Genomic DNA, 20548 nt, shown 5'->3' with positions numbered 1-20548 from the left:
TTCCTAATTCCGAGCTCTACTTGCATGTTATCTTTCTGTGTTCCTTGTACAAGTACACCCAAATCTCTCTAAACATCAACATTTAGAAGTTCCACGCTTTTTAAAAAATATTCTGCTTTTCTATTCCTACTTGCAAATTGAACAACCTCACACTTTCCCACATTATAGTCCATCTACCACTTTGTTGCTCATTCACTTAACATGTCTGTATCTCTTTGCAGCCTCTTTGAATCCTCCGTACAGCTTACATTCTCAACTGGCTTTGCATCGTCAGCAAACTTGGATACATTACTCTCGATCTCTTTGTCTAAATCATTAATATAGACTGTAAATAGCTGAGGCCCCAGCACTGATACTTGGCACACTCCACTAGTTACAGCCTGCCAACTTCTGCCTGTTAACCAATCTTCCATCCATGCTAATATATTACCCCCAACCCCATGAGCCCTTATCTTGCTTCTAACCTTTTGTGTAGCACCTTATCAAATGCTTTTTTTAAATCCAAGTAAACTACATCTACTGGTCGCCCTTTATTTAACCTATTGGTTACATCAAAAAAACTATAATAAATTTGTCAAAAACTATTTCCCCTTTGTAAAGCCATGTTGACTTTGTCTGCTCATACTATGATTTTCTAACTGCATTAAATCTTCTTTAATAATAGATTCCAGCATTTTCCCGTTGACTGTTGTCAGGCTAACAACAGACCTTTTGCTCCCTGTTTTCTCTCTTCCTCCTTTCTTGAATAGCAGTGTTACATTTGCTAACTTTCAATCTGCTGGGACTGTTCTAGAATCTAGGGAATTTTGGAAAATCATCACCAGTGCTTCCACCATCTCTGCAGCTACCTCTTTTAGAACCTTATGTTGTAGGCTGTCAGGTCCAGGGGATTTGTTGGCTTTTAATCCCTTAAGTTTCTCCAATACTTTTTCTCTGCTGATATTACGTTTCTCACTCTTATTAGTCCCCCTCCAAAACAAATTACCCTGTATCTACTGTGAAGACAGACACAAAATATTTTTTCAACGTCTTCTCATTCCCTATGATCATTTCACCTGTCTCTGACTCTAAGGGACTAACATTTACTTTAGATACTCTCCTTTTTATATACTTGCAAAAGCTCTTACAATTGTTCTTTATATTTATGTTTTATATTCCTGGATAGTTTATTCTCATTCTATTCTTTCCCTTTTTATCAAGGATTTGGTCATCCTTTGCTGGTTTCTAAAACTCTCCCAATCCTCAGACTTACTACTATTCTTTACAACATTATAAGTCTTTTTAAAAAATCTAATGCTGTCCTTCACTTCTCTAGTTTGCCACGGATGATTAAATGTATTTGTTTTTTAATTGAATGTATTTTTGATGAATATTTTGAATCGTTTCTTTCAATGTTTTGCACCGTTTATTTACCGCCACACCTTTTAGTCTGTCTATCCAATCAAGCTTAACCAGTTCGCCTCTCATACCTTTGTTTAAGTTTAAGATTCTTGTTTGGGACTGAAGTATGCCCTTCTCAAATTTAATGTGGAATTCAATTGTATTCTGATCACTTTTTCCAGAGGATTTTTACTGTGAGGTTACTAAGTAACCATGTCTCATTACACAATGTTAGATCTAAAATAGCTTTATCCTTAGTTGGTGCCACAATGTATTGCTCCAGAAAACTGTCATGAAAGCATTCTACAAACTCAACATCCAAGACTACCTTTTGCCAATTTGATTTGTCCAGTCTATATGAAGATTAAAGCTCTCCATGATTATTGCATTGCCTTTTTTACAAGCTCCAATTACTTCCTGCTTAATGCTCTGCCCTGTGGGGGCCTATAAAATAAACCCAGTATTTTCTGACCCTTGTTATTCCAAATCTCCACTCATACTAATTCTACTTCCTGATTTTCTGAGCCAAGATCCTTTCTTGCTACTGCGAAGGACACAAAGAGTTTGCAATGGGATATAGATACATTAAGTGAGTGGGCAAAAATTTGGCAGGTGGAGTATAATGTGGGAAAATATGAGATTATCCACTTTGATAGGAAGAATAGAAAAGCAAAATATTATTTAAATGGATAGAAACTATAGAATGTTGCAATACAGAGGGATCTGGGTATCCTCGTACATGAATCACAAAAAGTTAGCATTTCAAAGGAAATTGGATGGTCACTTGAGGGAAATAAACTTACAGGGCTACGGGGATAGAGCAGAGAAATGGGACTGATTGGATTGCTGACATGGACTCAATGGGCCAAATGGCCGCCTTCTGTGTCTTTATGACACTATGACTCCAGGTAATCAGGAAAGCAAATGGAATGTTGGCCTTTATTACAAGGGAGACAGAGTATAAAAATAGTGAAATCTTGCTACAGCTGTACAAGGCATTGGTGACACCACACCTAGAGACAAGTTATGGTCTCCTTATTTAAGGAGGGATATACTTGCATTGGAGGCAGTTCAGAGAAGATTCAATAGGTAGATTCTGGGATGAAGGAGTTGTCTTATGAGGAAAGGTTGAACAGGTTGGGCCTATACTCATTGGAGTTTAGAAGAATGAGGTGATCTTATTGAAACATATAGGATTCTGAGGTGGCTTGACAGGTTAGAACTACTTCAGTCTATCTGGTGTAGGTACACCCACAGCGCTGTTAGAAAGGGAGTTCCAGGTTTTTGACCCAGCAACAGTGAAGGAATGGTGTTATACTTCCAAGTTAGGATGGTGTGTGACTTGGAAGGGAACTTGCAGGTGGTGGGGTTCCCATGCATCTGCTGCCCTTGTCCTTCTAGGTGGTAGAGATTGTGGGTTTGGAAGGTGCTGTCAAAGGAGGTGTGGTGCGTTGCGGCAGTGGTCCACACTGCTGCCACTGTGCTCCAGTGATGGAAGGAGTGAATGTTGAAGGTGGTGGATGGGGTGCCGATTAAGCGGGTTGCTTTGTCCTGGATGGTGTCGAGCTTCTTGAGTGTTGTTGGAGCTGTACCCATCCAGGCAAATGGAGAGTATTCCATCACACTCCTGACTTGTGCCTTGTAGATGGTGGACAAGCTTTGGGGAGTCAGGAGATGAGTTACTTGCTGCTGAATTCCCAGCCTCTGACCTGCTCTTGTAGCCACAGTATTAATATGGTGGGGCCAGTTAAGTTTCTGATCAATGGTAACCCCCCGAGGATGTTGATGGTGGGGGATTCAGTGATGGTAATGCCATTGGATGTCATGGGGAGATGGCTTGATTCTCTCTTGTTGGAGATGGTCATTATCTGACTTTTTTATGGTGCAAATGTTTCTTGCATAAGAGGAAGGGGCAAGGCTTCCAGGCACAACTTGGAGGCCACCTGAGCACAAGGAAGGCAACAGCTGGTAATGGGAGCATGACCATCAGATTTTGGGTCCAGTGACAATGAGAAGCAACATCCAACACTGGAAGGGCTGAGCCCTGGGCACGAGGAGGGCAGAGGAGAGGGACAAGGGACAGGAAGGCAATGGAGGCCATTCCCTCAGCATTATCTATATCACCAAAGACGGAGCTACCTGGACATGTCGGAGAACCAGTGCTGTAGGAGGCTGCGACTCTCCAGGCAGATGTTCACAGAGATTTGTGCTCTCATCGCCAAAGACCTCACACCTCACAGTACTGCTTGCCATGCTCTGCCAGTTGCTGTCAAAGTCACCGTGGCCTTGAAGTTCTTTGCCTCAGTCTCCTTCCAAGTATCAGCTGTGTACCTTGTTGGCATCTCGCAAACAGCTGCACACCACTGCATCTCAGAGGTTACTAATGCCCTATTTGCGAGAGCTGGGCAGTGCATTCAATTCCAGACAGCTGCAGCCTCGCAGACACAAAGGGCGGTAGGTTTCACCTTCATCCCTGGATTCCCTCCAGTGCAGGGCATCATTGATTGCAACTGTGTGGCCATAAAGACAACCAGTGATCGTCCAGTAAGATTCATCAACTGGAAGGGCTTCCACTCCCTCAAGGTTCAACAGGTCTGCGATCACAAGAGCTTCCTCTATGTGTGCGCTTGCTTTGCTGACAGCTGCCATGACTCCTTCATCCTCCACCAGTCCAGGCAACCGCAGCTCTTCATTCCACCCCCCAAATTACGTAGTTCAATTCTGGGGGATAGGGATATCCCTTGAAGAGATGGCTGCTCACCCCTTTTTGAGACCCCGAGACAGAGACACAGAGGTGCTACAACCGAAGCTATCTGCTCACAAAAACCATCGTTGAACAGACAATCGGGCCTCTGAGGATGTGGTTCCAGTGCTTGGACAGGTTGGGTGATGCCCTGCAGTACATTCCTGCAAGGGTACCGTGCATGGTAGTGGTCTGCTGCGCTCTCCATAACATGCCCCTCCAGAGAGGTGTGGACCTTGAAGAGGGTGAGACCCTGGAACGACACAGCACATTCGAGGAAGAGGAGGAACAGGATGTGGAAGAGAGGAGGATGTAGAACTGTAGAACACAGCGGTGCCCCGGCCGCACAGGGAGGTGCCCAGACCCAGTGAAGGACTCGTGGGTCTCATCAGGATACCATCAACATCAGGGATTATCTGGTCCAGGCATGTTTTAGCTGAGCCCTTCTAACCCAGGAGGATGGCATGGTCTAGAACTCACTTTGAGCTGATTATAAGAACACTTCCATTGAAGACACAGCCTGAAATAGATCCACTCTTACCTTCAATGAAGGATACACAATTGGCCAAAGGTTTCACTGTGTCCGTCCAAGGACCTTTTTTCCCCTTCACCACTTCATCCCTCTTTTATTGTTCCGCCATTAAAAAATGGAAGCTCACACATCCGGCATTATGTGTCAATTGAGTTACAGGTGAAACAGACCACAGGGACCCACTCAGTGCTTCGCCTGATGCGGTGCCCTCCACTCTCGGCCACCTCTATGCGGTGCTCCCCTTGTGGCCTCGGATGAGGTGGAGGCAACCTGTTCATTTCTCTGCTCATAGCTAAGACGCATGTGGCAGTCGTTCTCGCATGCAGGTGCCAGGTGGGCACCTCCAATGGCTGCTGCACGGGCATCAATGCAGGGGCGGCCTCCGTAACTGGGCCCTGCTGCACAAATAGTCCCTCAATCAGAGGGGTCAAGGAGGCCATTAATGACGATGGTGCCTCATGAGGGATGTCATCCTCATCCTCCTCGGTGGCTACCTCAGCCTTTAGCTGGCACTCTGGATGGCTGGAGAGGACCACGAGCTGGGATGCAACTGGCATTTCCTCCAAAGATCTCTGCGCCATCAGCGCCACCGACCGATCAAGGCTACATAGCGTGGGCTACATAGCATGGCCTGCATTCTGTGAACATCAGTGCGCAGTTCCTGCATGCACTCCATGAGTGCTGCCACATAGGGCTCTCTATGAGGTTGGCAACTCTCAGCGGAGGAGCTCATGCACTCAAAGCCCTGAGCCCTGGTGGTGGACATGAGCTGAATGGACCCTTCCATTCTCAGCCCATAACCACGCACTGCCTCAGGTAACTGACATATGGGAACACATCTGTTGCTGCTCGTCTAAGTACAGCCTCCTTTCTTGTGACTCCCGAGGCCCTGCATCTGTGCCCAGCTGAGCAGGGCTGTGTCTTTCCTCCATCTTCCAGCTGCATCTGCCTCCTCCTCCTCCTACTCACTTGTGACATGCTTCTCACCCAGTGCCACCCTATCTATGCAGATAAGAGGATCCACCAAAGTGACTGTATCTGAGCTGGTGGATGGTGCACTTGTAAGGTGTGATGGTGCTTATTCTGAGGTGTCTTCTGGTAGCGTTTCTCCCAGTGAAGACACAGGAATTTGTCTTTGTGCCTCCACATCTGAACCTGCAGGAGACACAAGAGTTCATGAGAACAAGCCTTAGAGAGCAGAAGCCTCCGCAATGTTGAGGCCTCCCAATGCAGCTGAATCTTCAGCATCCTGTTGGACAGGAAGGAGTGCAATGCACCCACTTAATTTTAGCTTTCCAGTTTCTATTCAGTCTCCCCACAAGGGATGCCCATCTTGCCTTTCCTGATGTGCTCATGGTCAGCAACTCTGGCAGTCTCCAGGGTTCCCTCTTCCATGGTGGTGACGATGTGAAGGATGGGGACCCCTCCTCCTGTCTGGGCCCTTTTGTGGGCATTGTGAGCCCATTTCTCCTGCAAGGACAAAGAGAGAGATAAGGCACTGCTGGTCTCTCCAGCCATTACCAACATCTCCTTGACATAAGAAGCTGCATGTATCAGTGCTGGCAGGTCCTCAACAGCACTAGGGCTCTGAGCCATACTGAATGGCCAGTTCTGAGTACCGATGGAGAGAGGGTTCCCATAGAGAGTGCAGTGAGAGTGATGACCAAAGTACCATGCAGGGAGGGAGGAGAAAAGGCAGGAGAGCAATAGTGTTCAGGGACTCTATAGTTAGGGGAACAGGCAGGCGTTTCTGTGGTCACAGATGTGATTCCCGGATGGTATGTTGCCTCCCTGGTGCAAGGGTCATGGATATCACCGAACAGCTACAGAGCATTCCGAAGGGCGAGGGTGCACAGCTAGAGGTCGTGATCCATATTGGTACCAATGATATAGGTAGAAAAATGGATGAGGTCCTGCAGGCTGAGTTTAGGGAGTTAGGAAAGTGATTAGCAAGCAAGACCTCAAAGGTAGTAATCTTCAGATTACTCCCTAGGCCATGTGCGAGTGAGTATAGAAATAGAAGAATATGCCAGATAAATGCATGTCTGGAGAGATGGTGCAGGAGGGAGGGCTTCAGATTTCTGGGACAGTGAGACCGGTTCTGGGGAAGGTGGGACCTGTACAAGTTGGATGGACGACACCTGAACAGGACTGGGACGAGTAGCCTTGCAGGCAGATTTGTTAGTGCTGTTGGGGATGGTTTAAACTAGATTGGCAGGAGGATGGGAACCTGAGGGCAGTTTCAGATGGGACAAATTCAGGGAAGGGAAGGGAGGCAGAAAATTAGCGAGTGACTCTGAAAGACAGAAGAAGCAAAGGTTAAAAAGTGTGGAGCACAGGAATTTGGCAGTGTTCAACAGTATTTATTTAAATGCAAGGAGTATAGCAAATAAAGCCCTTGAGCTGAGAGCGTAGATCGACACATGGCAGCATGATGTCATTGCTATAATGGAAACTTGGCTTAAAGAGGGGAAAAATGGCAGCTCAACATCCCTGGATATAGAATTTTCAGGCAGGATAAAGAGGGGGATAAAAAAGGAGCTGGTGTAGCATCATTGGTTAAGGAATCAATAACAGCTTTGAGGAGGGATGATATGCTAAATGAATCATCAAATAAGGCCATATGGGTTGAGCTCAGAAATAAAAAAGGGGCAGCCATACTACTAGAAGTGTACGATATACTGCCAAATAGTGAGAGGGAGATAGAAGAACAAATATGTCAGCAAATTTCTGAGTGCAAAAGCAATGGGCAATAATAGTTGTGGATTTCAACTACCCTAATATCAACTGGGATTCAAAAAAGTGTGAAGGGCACAGAGGGACAAAATTCTTGAATTGCATTTAAGAGAACTTTTTTAGCCAGCACGTCACAAGCCCAATGAGAGAGGGTGCAATTCCAGATTTAGTTTTACATAGAAACATAGAAAATAGGAGCAGGAGTAGGCCATTCGGCCCTTTGAGCCTGCTCCGCCATTCATTATGATCTTGGCTGATCATCCAACTCAGTAACCTACTCCCGCTTTCTCCCCATACCCTTTGATCCCTTTAGACCCAAGAGCTATATCTAACTCCTTCTTGAAAACATACAATGTTTTGGCCTCTACTGCTTTCTGTGGTAGCAAATTCCACAGGCTCACCACTCTCTGGGTGAAGACATTTCTCCTCATCTCAGTCCTGAAAGGTTTACCCCGTATCCTTAGACTATGACCCCTGGTTCTGGACTCCCACACTATCGGGAACATCCTTCCTGCATCTACCCTGTCAAGTCCTGTTAGAATTTTATAGGTTTCTGTGAGATCTCCCCTCACTCTTCTGAGCTCCAGCAAATATAATCCTAACCGACTCAATCTCTCCTGATACGTCAGTCCCGCCATCCGCCTGGTAAACCTTCGCTGCACTCCCTCTATAGCAAGAACATCCTTCCTCAGATAAAGAGACCAAAACTGCACATAATATTCCAGGTGTGGCCTCTGTATAATTGCAGCAAGACATCCCTGCTCCATTACTCAAATCCTCTCGCTATGAAGGCCAACATACCATTTGCCTTTTTTACCGCCCGTTGCACCTGCATGCTTACCTTCAGCGACCGGTGTGCGAGAACACCCAAGTCTCCCTGCATATTCCTCTCTCTCAGTTTATAACTGTTCAGATAATAATCTGCATTCCTGTTTTTGCTACCTCACATCTATCCACATTATACTGCATCTGCCATGCATTAACCCATTCACTCAACTTGTCCAAATCACCCTGCAGCCACTCCACATCCTCCTCACAACTCACCCTCCCACCCAGTTTTGTGTCATCTGCAAAATTGGAGATATTACATTTAGTTCCCTCATCTAAATCATTAATATATACTGTGAATAGCTGGGGTCCTAGCACCGTTCCCCGCGGTACCTCACTAGTCACTGCCTGCCATTCGGAAAAAGATCAATTTATTCCAACTCTTTGTTTCCTGTCTGCCAACCAATTTTCTATCCATCGCAATACACTACCCCCAATCCCATGCGCTTTAATTTTACACGCTAATCTCTTATGTGGGACTTTGTCGAAAGCCTTCTGAAAGTCCAAATAAACCACATCCACTGGCTCCCCCTCATCAACTCTAATAGTTACATCCTCGAAGAAATCTAGTAGATTTGTCAAGCATGATTTCCCTTTCGTAAATCCATGCTGACTCTGCCTGATTCTACCACTGTTCTCTAAGTGCTCTGCTATAAAATCTTTGATAATGGACTCCAGAATTTTCCCCACTACCGACGTCAGGCTGACTGGTCTAAAATTCCCTGCTTTCTCTCTACCTCCCTTTTTAAATAGTGGGGTTACATTAACTACCCTTCAGTCTGTAGGAACTATTCCAGAGTCCATAGAATCTTGGAAGTGCATCCACTATTTCTAGGGCCACTTCCTTAAGTACTCTGGGATGCATACCATCAGGCTCTGGGGATTTATTGGCCTTCAATCCCATCAATTTCCCCAACATCATTTCTCTACTCATACTGATTTCATTCAGTTCCTCTCTGTCACTAAGCCCTGTGTTCCCCAACATTTCTGGTATGATATTTGTGTCCTCCTTTGTGAAGAGAGAACCAAAGTATGCATTTAGTTGGTCAGTCATTTCTTTGTTCCCCATAATAAATTCCCCTGTTTCTGACTGTAAGGGACCTACATTTGTCTTCACCAATTTTTTCTCTTCACATACCTATAGAAACTTTTACAGACAGTTTTTATGTTACCCACAAACTTGCTCTCATACTCTATTTACCCCTTCTTAATCAATCCCTTGGTCCTCCCTTGCTGAATTCTAAACTGCTCCCAATCTTCAGGTCTATTGTTTTTTCTGGCAAATTTATATGCCTCTTCCTTAGATCTAATGCTATCTCTAATTTCCCTTGTGAGCCATGGTTTGGCTACTTTTCCTATTTTACTTTTGCACCAGACAGGGAGAAACAATTGTTGCAGTTCATCCATGCGCTCTTTAAATGTTTGCCATTGCCTATCCACCGTGGTCCCTTTAACTAACGTTTCCCAATCCGTCATAGCCAACTCACGCCTCATACCTTCGTAGTTTCCTTTACTAAGATTCAGGACCCTAGTCTCAGAATCAACTACGTCACTTTCCATCTTGATGACGAATTCTATCATGTTATGGTCGCTCGTTCCCAAGGGGTCTCACACCACTAGATTGTCAATTATTCCTCTCTCATTACACAATACCGCGTCTAGGATGGCCTGTTCTCTAGTTGGTTCCTCAACGTATTGGTCCAGAAAACCATCCCGTATACACTCTAAGAATTTGGCGTAGTGGTATTATCACTGGACTAGTAACCCAGAGACCCAGGGTATTTCTCTGGGGACGTGGGTTCGAATCCCACCACAGCAGAAGGTGGAATTTGAATGTAATTAATAAATCTGGAATTAAAAGCTAGTCTAATGATGGCCATGAAACCATTGTTGATTGTTGTTAGAAACCCATCTGGTTCACCAATGTCCTTTGGGGAAGGAAATCTGCTGTCCTTACCTGGTCTGGCCTACCTGTGACTCCAGACCCACAGCAACTCTTACAGGCCCTCTGAAATGGCCTAGCAAACCACTCAGTTGAACCTAACCGCTACGAAGTCAATAAAAAGGAATGAAACCGGACGGACCACCCGGCATCGACCTAGGCACCGGAAACGACAACGGCAAACCCAGCCCTGTCAACCCTGCAAAGTCCTCCTTACTAACATCTGGGGGCTTGTGCCAAAGTTGAGAGTGCTGTCCCACAGACTAGTCAAGCAACAGCCTGACATAGTCATACTCACGGAATCATACCTTACAGACAATGTCCCAGACACTGCCATCACCATCCCCGGGTATGTCCTGTCCCACCCACCAGAGGTGGTGGCACAGTGGTATACAGTCGGGAGGGAGTTGTCCTGGGAGTCCTCAACATCGACTCCGGACCCCATGAAGTCTCATGGCATCAGGTCAAACATGGGCAAGGTAACCTCCTACTGATTACCACCTACCGCCCTCCCTCAGCTGATGACTCAGTACTCCTCCATGTTGAACACCACTTGGAGGAAGCACTGAGGGTGGCAAGGGCACAAAATGTACTCTGGGTGGGGGACTTCAATGGCCATCACCAAGAGTGGCTCGGTAGCACCACTACTGACTGAGCTGGCCGAGTCCTAAAGGACATAGCTGCGAGACTGGGTCTGCGGCAGGTGCTGGGGGAACCAACACGAGGGGAAAACATACTTGACCTCGACCTCAACAATCTGCCTGCCGCAGATGCTTCTGTCCATGACAGTATTGGTAGGAGTGACCACTGCACAGTCCTTGTGGAGACGAAGTCCCGCCTTCACATTGAGGATACCGTCCATCGTGTTGTGTGGCATTATCACCGTGCTAAATGGGATAGATTTCAAACAGATCTAGCAATGCAAAACTGGGCATCCATGAGGTGCTGTGGGCCATCAGCAGCAGCAGAATTTTGTACTCAACCACAATCTGTAACCTCATGGCCCGACATATCCCCCACTCTACCATTACCATCAAGCAGTGGACCAACCCTGGTTCAATGAAGAGTGCAGGAGGGCATGCCAGGAGCAGCACCAAGCATACCTAAAAATGAGGTGTCAACTTGGTGAAGCTACAGCCCAGGACTACTTGCATGCCAAACTGCGTAAGCAGCATGCGATAGACAGAACTAACCGATCCCATAACCAATGGATCAGATCTAAGCTCTGCAGTCCTGCCACATCCAGCCGTGAATGGTGGTGGACAATTAAACAACTAACTGGAGGAGGTGGCTCCACAAATATCCCCATCCTCAATGATGGGGGGGCCCAGCACATCAGTGCGAAAGGTAAGGCTGAAGCATTTGCAACAATCTTCAGCCAGAAGTGCCGAGTTGATGATCCATCTCGGCCTCCTCCTGAAGTCCCTAGCATCACAGATGCCAGACTTCAGCCAATTCGATTCACTCCGCGTGATATCAAGAAACGACTGAAGGCACTGGATACTGAAAAAGCTATGGGCCCTGACAATATTCCGGCAACAGTACTGAAGAACCTGTGCTCCAGAACTTGCCGCACCCCTAGCCAAGCTGTTCCAGTACAGCTACAACACTGGCATCTACCCTGCAATGTGGAAAATTGCCCAGGTATGTCCTGTACACAAAAAGCAGGGCAAGTCCAACCCGGCCAATTACCACCCCATCAGCCTACTCTCAATCATCAGTAAAGTGATGGAAAGTGTCATCAACAGTGCCATCAAGCGGCACTTGCTTAGCAATAACCTGCTCAGTGATGCTCAGTTTGGGTTCCACCAAGGCCACTCAGCTCCTGACCTCACTACAGCCTTGGTTCAAACATGGACAAAAGAGCTGAACTCAAGAGGTGAGGTGAGAGTGACTGCCCTTGACATCAAGGCAGCATTTGACCGAGTATGGCATCAAGGAGCCCTGGCAAAACTGAGGTCAATGGGAATCAGGGGGAAAACCCTCCGCTGGCTGGAGTCATACCTAGCACAAAGGAAGATGGTTGTGGTTGTTGGAGGTCAATCATCTGAGCTCCAGGACATCACTGCAGGAGTTCCTCAGGGTAGTGTTCTAGGCCCAACCATCTTCAGCTGCTTCATCAATGACCTTCCTTCAATCATAAGGTCAGAAGTGGGGATGTTCCCTGATGATTGCACAATGTTCAGCACCATTCGTGACTCCTCAGATACTGAAGCAGTCCGTGTAGAAATGCAGCAAGACCTGGACAAGATCCAGGCTTGGGCTGAGAAGTGGCAAGTAACATTCGCGCCACACAAGTGCCAGGCAATGACCATCTCCAACAAGAGAGAATCTAACCATCTCCCCTTGACATTCAACGGCATTACCATCGCTGAATCTCCCACTATCAACATCCTAGGGGCTACCATTGACCAGAAACTGAACTGGAGTCGCCATATAAATGTAACCGTGGCTACAAGAGCAGGTCAGAGGCTAGGAATCCTGAGGCGAGTAACTCACCTCCTGATTCCCCAAAGCCTGTCCACCATCTACAAAGCACAAGTCAGGAGTGTGATGGAATACTCTCCACTTGCCTGGATGGGTGCAGCTTCAACAACACTCAAGAAGCTCAACACCATCCAGGACAAAGCAGCCTGCTTGATTAGCACCCCATCTACAAACATTCACTCCCTCCACCACCGACGCACAGTGGCAGCAGTGTGTACCATCTACAAGATGCACTGCAGCAATGCACCAAGGCTCCTTAGACAGCACCTTCCAAACCCGTGACCTCTACCAACTAGAAGGAGAAGGGCAGCAAATACATGGGAACACCACCACCTGCAAGTTCCCCTCCAAGTCACACACTATCCTGACTTGGAACTATATCGCCGTTCCTTCACTGTCGCTAGGTCAAAATCCTGGAACTCCCTTCCTAACAGCACTGTGGGCATACCTACCCCAAATGGACTGCAGCGGTTCAAGAAGGCAGCTCACCACCACCTTCTCAAGGGCAATTAGGGATGGGCAAGAAATGCTGGCCTGGCCAGTGACGCCTACATCCCATGAATGAATGAAAAAAAAATTCCTCATCTACGGTATTGTGAGTAATTTGATTTGCCCAATCTATATGCAGATAAACGTCACCCAATCATTACAGATGTTTCTTTATCGCATGCGTCTCTAATTTCCTGTTTGATGCCATTCCCAATATCACCACTACAGTTTGGGGGTCTATATACAACCCCCATTAATGTTTTTTGCCACTTAGTGTTTCTCAGCTCTACCCATACAGATTCCACATCGTCAGAGCTAATATCTTTCCTCACTATTGCGTTAATTTCCTCTTTTACCAGCAATGCAACTCCACCGCCTTTTGCTTTTTGTCTGTCCTTCCTACATACTGAATACCCCTGGATGTTCATTTCCCATCCCTAGCCTCTGCTGGTACCAACAGTGGCCACCACTCCCAGTTGGCATCCTTCCATCTATGAAAGATGATGGACACGCGACAAACAGTCCATGCAGGTGGGGTGTCTTCTGTTGGTGCACCTTTGCTGATGGCTGTGAAGACCAATCCTTGAGAGGCAGGTTCTGCCACACATGAAGCTGCCATGTTACACTGTGCGTTGTTGTTTTTGATGCCTGTTGGTGCCTGTAGCCAAGATGCTGTAGCAACTGGTCGTTGTAGTAGTGCAGACCAGTCCACAGGATGTGTCGCTATTTCCCTCTTTCGCCAGCTCATGACTCCCAGGTTATGATAGTCAACATTTAGGGCCTTCATGTCATGCTTGAAAGCACCCTTGAAGCGGAGTTTTGGGCACACCACCAATATGGCTCCAGCTACCTCACCATACAGAAGGTCCTTGCGTAAGCGACTGATTTCCATCCTGCAGACATGTCCAATCCACCAAAGCTGCCTCTGTTTGATTCATTCCAACACACTTGTGAGCTCTGCCTTTGAGAGGACTGCCACATTTGTGGTTTTGTCCTGCCAGGATATACCCATAATGTGCTGCAGACAGCGAAGGTGGAAATTATTGAGCTCCTTTTCCTGGTAGTTGTAAGATGCCCATGTTTCATGGCCAAACAGCAAGGTGCTGAGAACACAGGCCTTATAAACCATCAGCTTGGTCCTAAGGGTCAGCTTGGTGTTATCCCATGCGCGTCGGCCAAAGGTGGTAGCTGCTTTCCCTGTGTGTGTATCGAACTCTGCATCAAGGGACAGATTGTCACTGTGGACCCAAGGTAGCCGAATTTGCTTACCACGTCCAGTGGGGTGTTATTTAGTGTGATCAGGGAAGGAGATACAACACCTTGTCCACGGTTTTCTTGATGCTTATTGTCAAGGAGCACAAGTTACAGGCATTGGAGAGACAGTCTTTGTAGCAGAGTTTCCGTGTGAGTGACTGGCGCAGAATCATCAGCATAGAGGAGTTCTCTGATTAGGATGCTCCTAGTGGAGCTGCCAATACTGTTGAGTGGTCGGCCCTCTGATTGGCCGGCAGCTGTTGGATTTGGGATCCCCGTCTTTAAAGGGACGGGGATCCCAGCACCAGGCACTTAAGTGCCTGAGCACCATTGAATCATGCCAGGAGACCTCCGTAAGACCAAGGTGGGGTTCCCCTCACCTTTTCGGCCTGTGCTGGGAACCCTGCTGGTACAGTTAAATCCAGCCTTAAGAGTTAATGAGGCACCATGGTTTGGGTACCATGGTTTGGGTACCATGGTTCAGGGAAGGCATGAAAGTGAGTGTAGTTCTTCCTATATAGTTCGATGATAAAGATCATCTAGCACTAATGAAAACCAGCAGGGTAACCTTTATGTTTCCTGACAAAATTATCCTCCTGATACGTTGTCTCCCATGACGGGTCTTTATGTAAAAAAGAGGTGCCATCATATTGGTCTGATCTCTCATCTGTACCCTAATTCTTCAAATCTGCAATATAAACAAGTGATGATGTAATGTCATGCATGTCCAATATAATATTCTATGGTTGTAAATATAAAGGATGTTTGATCTGAATAGCACCATGGAAAGTTAATTGTTTGATATAGTGGTGGAATAACTTTTTTTTAAAGATTCATTGATCCTGTTGTATCTGTATTTGTCTCAGAGTATTTATTTTCGTCATGCAGGCATTGGCTGTTGCAGGACTAAACCCACTGCTGAGGAGAAGCCATTCTCCAACACAATTTTCCAGACTATGTGCCACACCTCCAGCAACTCCATGTAGTAGAAGGAAACTGCAACAGCGTATTCCAACACTATTTGTGGATGGCATTGAATCCTATGAGAAACTAAACAGCAGCCTTCCATCAGTAAACTGCAGCTCCTGGTACTCTGACAACTCAAATGGAAATATCAAAAAGCCCAGGCCAGTCTCTCTGACCGTACCCTATGCCTTCAGGGAAAAGGGAACTGAGTGTCATGGCAGTGCTGGTAGTTTAGTAGGGGCGGTAAGTTTACAATTAGTATTGAATATTTCTCTTTGTTACTCTGTTAATTAATAGATGTGAAGCTCCCATTCATCTTAGCAAGAAATTATTTTCCTTGTCAGTGTGATTATTTTGGTTGCAGGTGACTTTATTTATATTTGATGTCCAGGTTGGGAATGGTACTTTTTCCTGTTACACCTGTTAACAGCATCAAGCATGCACAGGTCATTTGTAGCATAGGTTAAATGCATGGTAAAACACCCTCAACATTGGCACATTCCATCCATGCAGAGCAAGGCTGCCTTGTTAGTCGCGAAGGTGTAAGCCATAGAGATCCTAGACCAGTTTGCAGAGAAGCTAGACTATAAAATGGCTTATCCTGGTTTTCGTGAGTGGCGATTGCGATTTGCGACCTATCCACAGTGGTTCCATTGGAGGTGGATGGTGCCTAAATTTTGTGCCCCTACCTCAACACATGATTGTAGCTTAGGGCTGAATGGCTGCCTCACTGCTGGCTGCCTGTTCACGCTGCTGACTGCCTCTGCACTTAGCATGGAGCTGAACAGCGTTGTGTTAATAACATGTGCTGCAGCCAGACTTCTGCTCTTAAAAGGCTGTTGGTTCCTCTTAAATGGAAGCTGCACTGAATAATATTGTTGCAATTTAAAATATGGAAAATGGAACACCAGGGCATAGAGACGGTTCCAGAGTGATAGTTGCAACACCGGAGGCATTAATGGTGGAGGTAGGCAGGAGGAGAAATGCCAAGGTTCTGTAGGGGACCAGGAGGCCCTCAAGGACCACCCCCAGATGGGAGCGGGAGCATGTGGCCAGGGAAGTCAGTTCCCAGTGACTGGAACCGAAGATCTGGCAGCAGTTCCAAAAGAAGTCTACTGACCTCATGCGGGTTCAAAGTCAGTGAATGCATCTTCACATGACATCTCCGGCCCACCACACCACCAACCTCTCATGCTACTCAATGCCCCACACCCCCATCACTCACCCGACAGCAATCCTCGGCACTCAAGATTCATGCCTAACATCCAGACATTCCACCTCACCCTTACACATTTACCCATCCTGCAAGCCTCACACCCACCTCTCGGTGCCTCCACATTGGGCGGCACAGTGGCGCAGTGGTTAGCACCGCAGCCTCACAGCTCCAGCGACCCGGGTTCAATTCTGGGTACTGCCTGTGTGGAGTTTGCAAGTTCTCCCTGTGTCTGCGTGGGTTTCTTCCGGGTGCTCCGGTTTCCTCCCACAAGCCAAAGACTTGCAGGTTGATAGGTAAATTGGCCATTATAAATTGCTCCTAGTATAGGTAGGTGGTAGGGGAATATAGGGATAGGTGAGGATGTGGTAGGAATATGGGATTAGTGTAGGATTAGTATAAATGGGTGGTTAATGGTCGGCACAGACTCGGTGGGCCGAAGGGCCTGTTTCAGTGCTGTATCTCTAAAATCTAAAAAATACCTTCAGCTATTCAGCAATAACATGTTCATCAGCCAACAGTACTACCATTCTGCCCTCTCTCTTGCTGGACAAGGTGGCTTACAATAGAAGGGAGCAAAGTAAAACTGGCAGGACCCAAGGACTCCTGCATCTCCTACAGAGCCCTACAGAGGGGATGGCTCTCAACATTATTGCACATACCGTGGAGACTAGTATAGCATTGGGATCAGCACATGATGAGTCACCAGGCATGAGTGGGCTGCAGCCAGGCCAGGGATGGTTCGTTTGTCAGTGCACTGGAGGGCGCATTCTGCTACAGAGACTCAGATGAGGATCTTGATGGCTGCAGCATACAGGAGAGTGCTGATGGACATCCAAACTAAGATACTGAGTGCATTGTCAGGCATGCCAGACAACCTCCTTTCATTGTCAAAGAACATGGAGGAGTCCAGCTCCAAGTTGGCAGAAGGCATCATGCAGAGTTTGCCCTCTCCACAGTCTCTTCTCCATCTTCCTGTCATGCTGCAGACCCAGAAGCACTACCACTGCTGTCCCCCTACCTGTTGCAGTCTTTGTGAGGACAGGTTACCTAATCCTCAGCCCTCCCTGTGAGGATGCAGCAACACTGGCAAAGCCAGGAACTCACCATAACATCTCCAAAAACACTCTAGAGTACTTCCAGATATTTAGCAATAGCAGAAGTTCTTCAAAATTACTTTACTTGCAAGTTAGGTGCCTGACCCTTCAAATAACGCGAGTGCAGGGTCTAACTTGCAGCTCAGCACTTGCTCTTTATAGAGTGACTTGTGAATTTGTTGTCTGGACCAGTGTGGTCCAAATTAGGCATTCTGGCATCACATCAGCTGGTAGGGCTGTATGACATCAGGATAGCGCTCCTTCTGAGACTTCAACACAAGACGGGGAAACTTCTGTGAGTGGCCTTTGCAAGAAGATGTGGTATGTAGGCTGTACTGGAAGCTGCTGGCGGTACTGCACGCCCCAGCAAAAGGGCACTAGGCTTCTGTAGTGCTAGAAATTCACACCTGCTTAGTTCCAGACAGACCTTAGATTTCGATTCCTTTGCCAACTTTATCATAGTCCCCGTAGTTTTTTTTAACAACCCAAACAACATGCCTACATTTGTGATGCATTTATTGACAGATGGTTCTGACTCACAAGTCTTTTTAAAGTAACGTTCCAGGATAGTTTTTCCAAAATACAACTATCGGAGACTTACTTTACTGTAAACAAATTCATTGCACTAAACTTGTGCTTTAGCACGCTCACAGATTAGAACTAGATTGTACATACCATTCACAGACAGTAAGTGCCAACATTACACAAATTTTTCTGAGCCTTTAAATGGTGCTCTGGAGGTGTGCAGAAGTGCAGATTGATTTGTGTACTGTTTTTATTTCTCGGTTCAATCCCTCAGAAAACACTTTATATCCTACTTGACACCTGTCCCAGATTCCCACAGCAGTTTTAGGAAACATTACATAGCAAATAATGGAGGAAGGCTATTCAATCATTCTGTTTGGTAGTACCTCAGTGCACTGTATACTACATGCATATTTCTTAAAGAAAATCCATGCAAAGATGATGTACTTCAAGGCATCAGAAGGTATTATTCACACTTATTATGTCCAAATACAGTATTCTTATCTGATAACATCTATTTTTTATCTGCCTAAAAGGTTCTGATCTCAGAGGGGCTTGGTCGATATGCACAAGACCCAAAATTTGTTGCGGCAGCAGCCCATGAAATTGCTGATGCCTGTGATATGACAATCGAGGAGATGGAAAATGCAGCAGACAACCTGCTCAATGGCAACACTAAGGCTAGCCCAAATGGCAATCTGTTGCCCTTTGTAACCTGCAGAGACTACCAGCAACAGGATATTGTGCAAGATTGCACAGAAGAACAGCAGGACTGTGAAAAAAGTGAGGAGGAGTTTGCAGATGAGATGATTTATGTAAGCACGCTGTAGTGACAGAAAATAGTTTTTATTATTTGCTTAAATCAGTTTGTTTCAGAAGTGCCTCACTGTTCTTGTGACCTGAAGTAACCAGAACAGCTGCTTTCTTCATTTGTTGTGGTAAATTGGAAGTTGAGCAATTGTAGCTCTGAATGCTTTTTTAAAAAAAAAATTAAAATTATTATAAAATCATGACTTCAGGTAGCAAAGTGACATGACCTTTGAACCTGCAGCAGAGATACTATCCAACATCTCATTAATGGTAAAACATTGTCAGGGTTCGAGAGTATAGGAGGGACCCTGGAGATGTTGGCTGTCCAACAGAGGTTATCTGTTTATCTGAATGGTTGGCCAAACAACAACTGAATCAGCCTTGGTTTTTAACATAAAGAAATGCAGATGAGGACACGCACAAACACATGTATGCACACAAAATTTAACTTGTGAAGGATTTGTCCCTCCTACTATAGAATACCTCAGAAAGTAAAATTCCTTGAATCTTACACTCTGATAAGAGAGTGAAGTGATGGATGCTCTGTGGGGAAAAAAAGAGGAAATGTATACAATTAGCAAATGCATTTAGCCATCACTGCTTCAGCATTTTAACGATGGAGAATGTGTTAATGAGATGGTCTTTTTAAGAATGCTTATAACCCACCTTATAGCTAAACTGTGAGCTGTTGGTGTACTGTTAATCCTACTTATTTCCATTGGGATTGCATTCTGAAAGCAGGGTCATTTCTTATTTTTATGTGGCTTGTTTTGTGCAGTTTTTGACCAGCCACTTTCTGTGATTCTTTTCCTTTGTGATTGTCTGATCCTTGTTTTTTTTTCTGGTATAGAGATATTTTAGATTCCAGAAAGAAGTTCCTAATTAAGTGGAATCACTCTGTGTTCTTGCAGCATGCATCCCATAATGAAAATATTTCTGTTTTAGAGAATAATACTTTATTTTAAATTGGTAGCTTAACTGATTTCAGTATCTAGGTTCCAAGTTTAACACATACCATTTATCCATGGTCTGCTCAGATCCCACATGTCTTTTGAAACTATTTTACATTTATTTAAATAATTGTATAGTGTATCTGTGGCAGATTTGGGTCTGTAATGAGTTGGATAGTGTAATTTTTATTAAATAAAAAAGTAGTTAACCGGTCTAGCACCAAAAACCCATCCTCTTGTGTTCCACAAGATATGCAAAAACAATGCAATAAAGCGTGACTGTAATCAAGACTATAAGCATATTAACTTTAAATCGTAGATTATGCATAAGTATTTATGTGCGTACATATATATATATATTTATATATACATACATGACACTGAGTAAATATAGATATAAGTTTATATTTCTGTATGTATGTGTGAAATATATGTCTATATCTATTCAGTGTGATGGTTTCTTGTGTTTGCTTTTGTTTAAGAACCTGTAATACTTGAATTCAGGTCAGTTTTAGTATTTGAAAAAAGACAAAAAAAAGCAAAAATTGTGCCAAGCGGTTCCTTTCCAATGAATTTGTTGAATACACTGGTGTATA

General features: G+C 45.5%; 1 protein-coding gene across 5 annotated transcripts in view; it reads left to right on the top strand.

Annotated features, from left to right (window-relative positions):
• The window catches only part of cacna1c (calcium channel, voltage-dependent, L type, alpha 1C subunit), a 1113964-nt gene extending 1093655 nt beyond the window's left edge, over nt 1-20309 (top strand). For all 5 annotated transcript variants that reach the window (XM_068050762.1, XM_068050758.1, XM_068050759.1 and 2 more), the window contains 2 exons: nt 15280-15600; nt 18729-20309. In XM_068050762.1, the coding sequence (XP_067906863.1) occupies nt 15280-15600; nt 18729-19022 (615 nt within the window). In that variant the 3' untranslated portion in view covers nt 19023-20309. The remainder of the gene's footprint in view (nt 1-15279; nt 15601-18728) is intronic.
• The last annotated feature ends 239 nt before the right edge of the window (nt 20310-20548 follow it).

Source organism: Heterodontus francisci, chromosome 18 (genome assembly GCF_036365525.1).
Source record: "Heterodontus francisci isolate sHetFra1 chromosome 18, sHetFra1.hap1, whole genome shotgun sequence".
Classification (NCBI taxonomy): Eukaryota; Metazoa; Chordata; class Chondrichthyes; order Heterodontiformes; family Heterodontidae; genus Heterodontus; species Heterodontus francisci.
The sequence above is the reverse complement of the archived record's forward strand: the minus strand, read 5'-3'. Positions and strand labels throughout refer to the sequence as shown.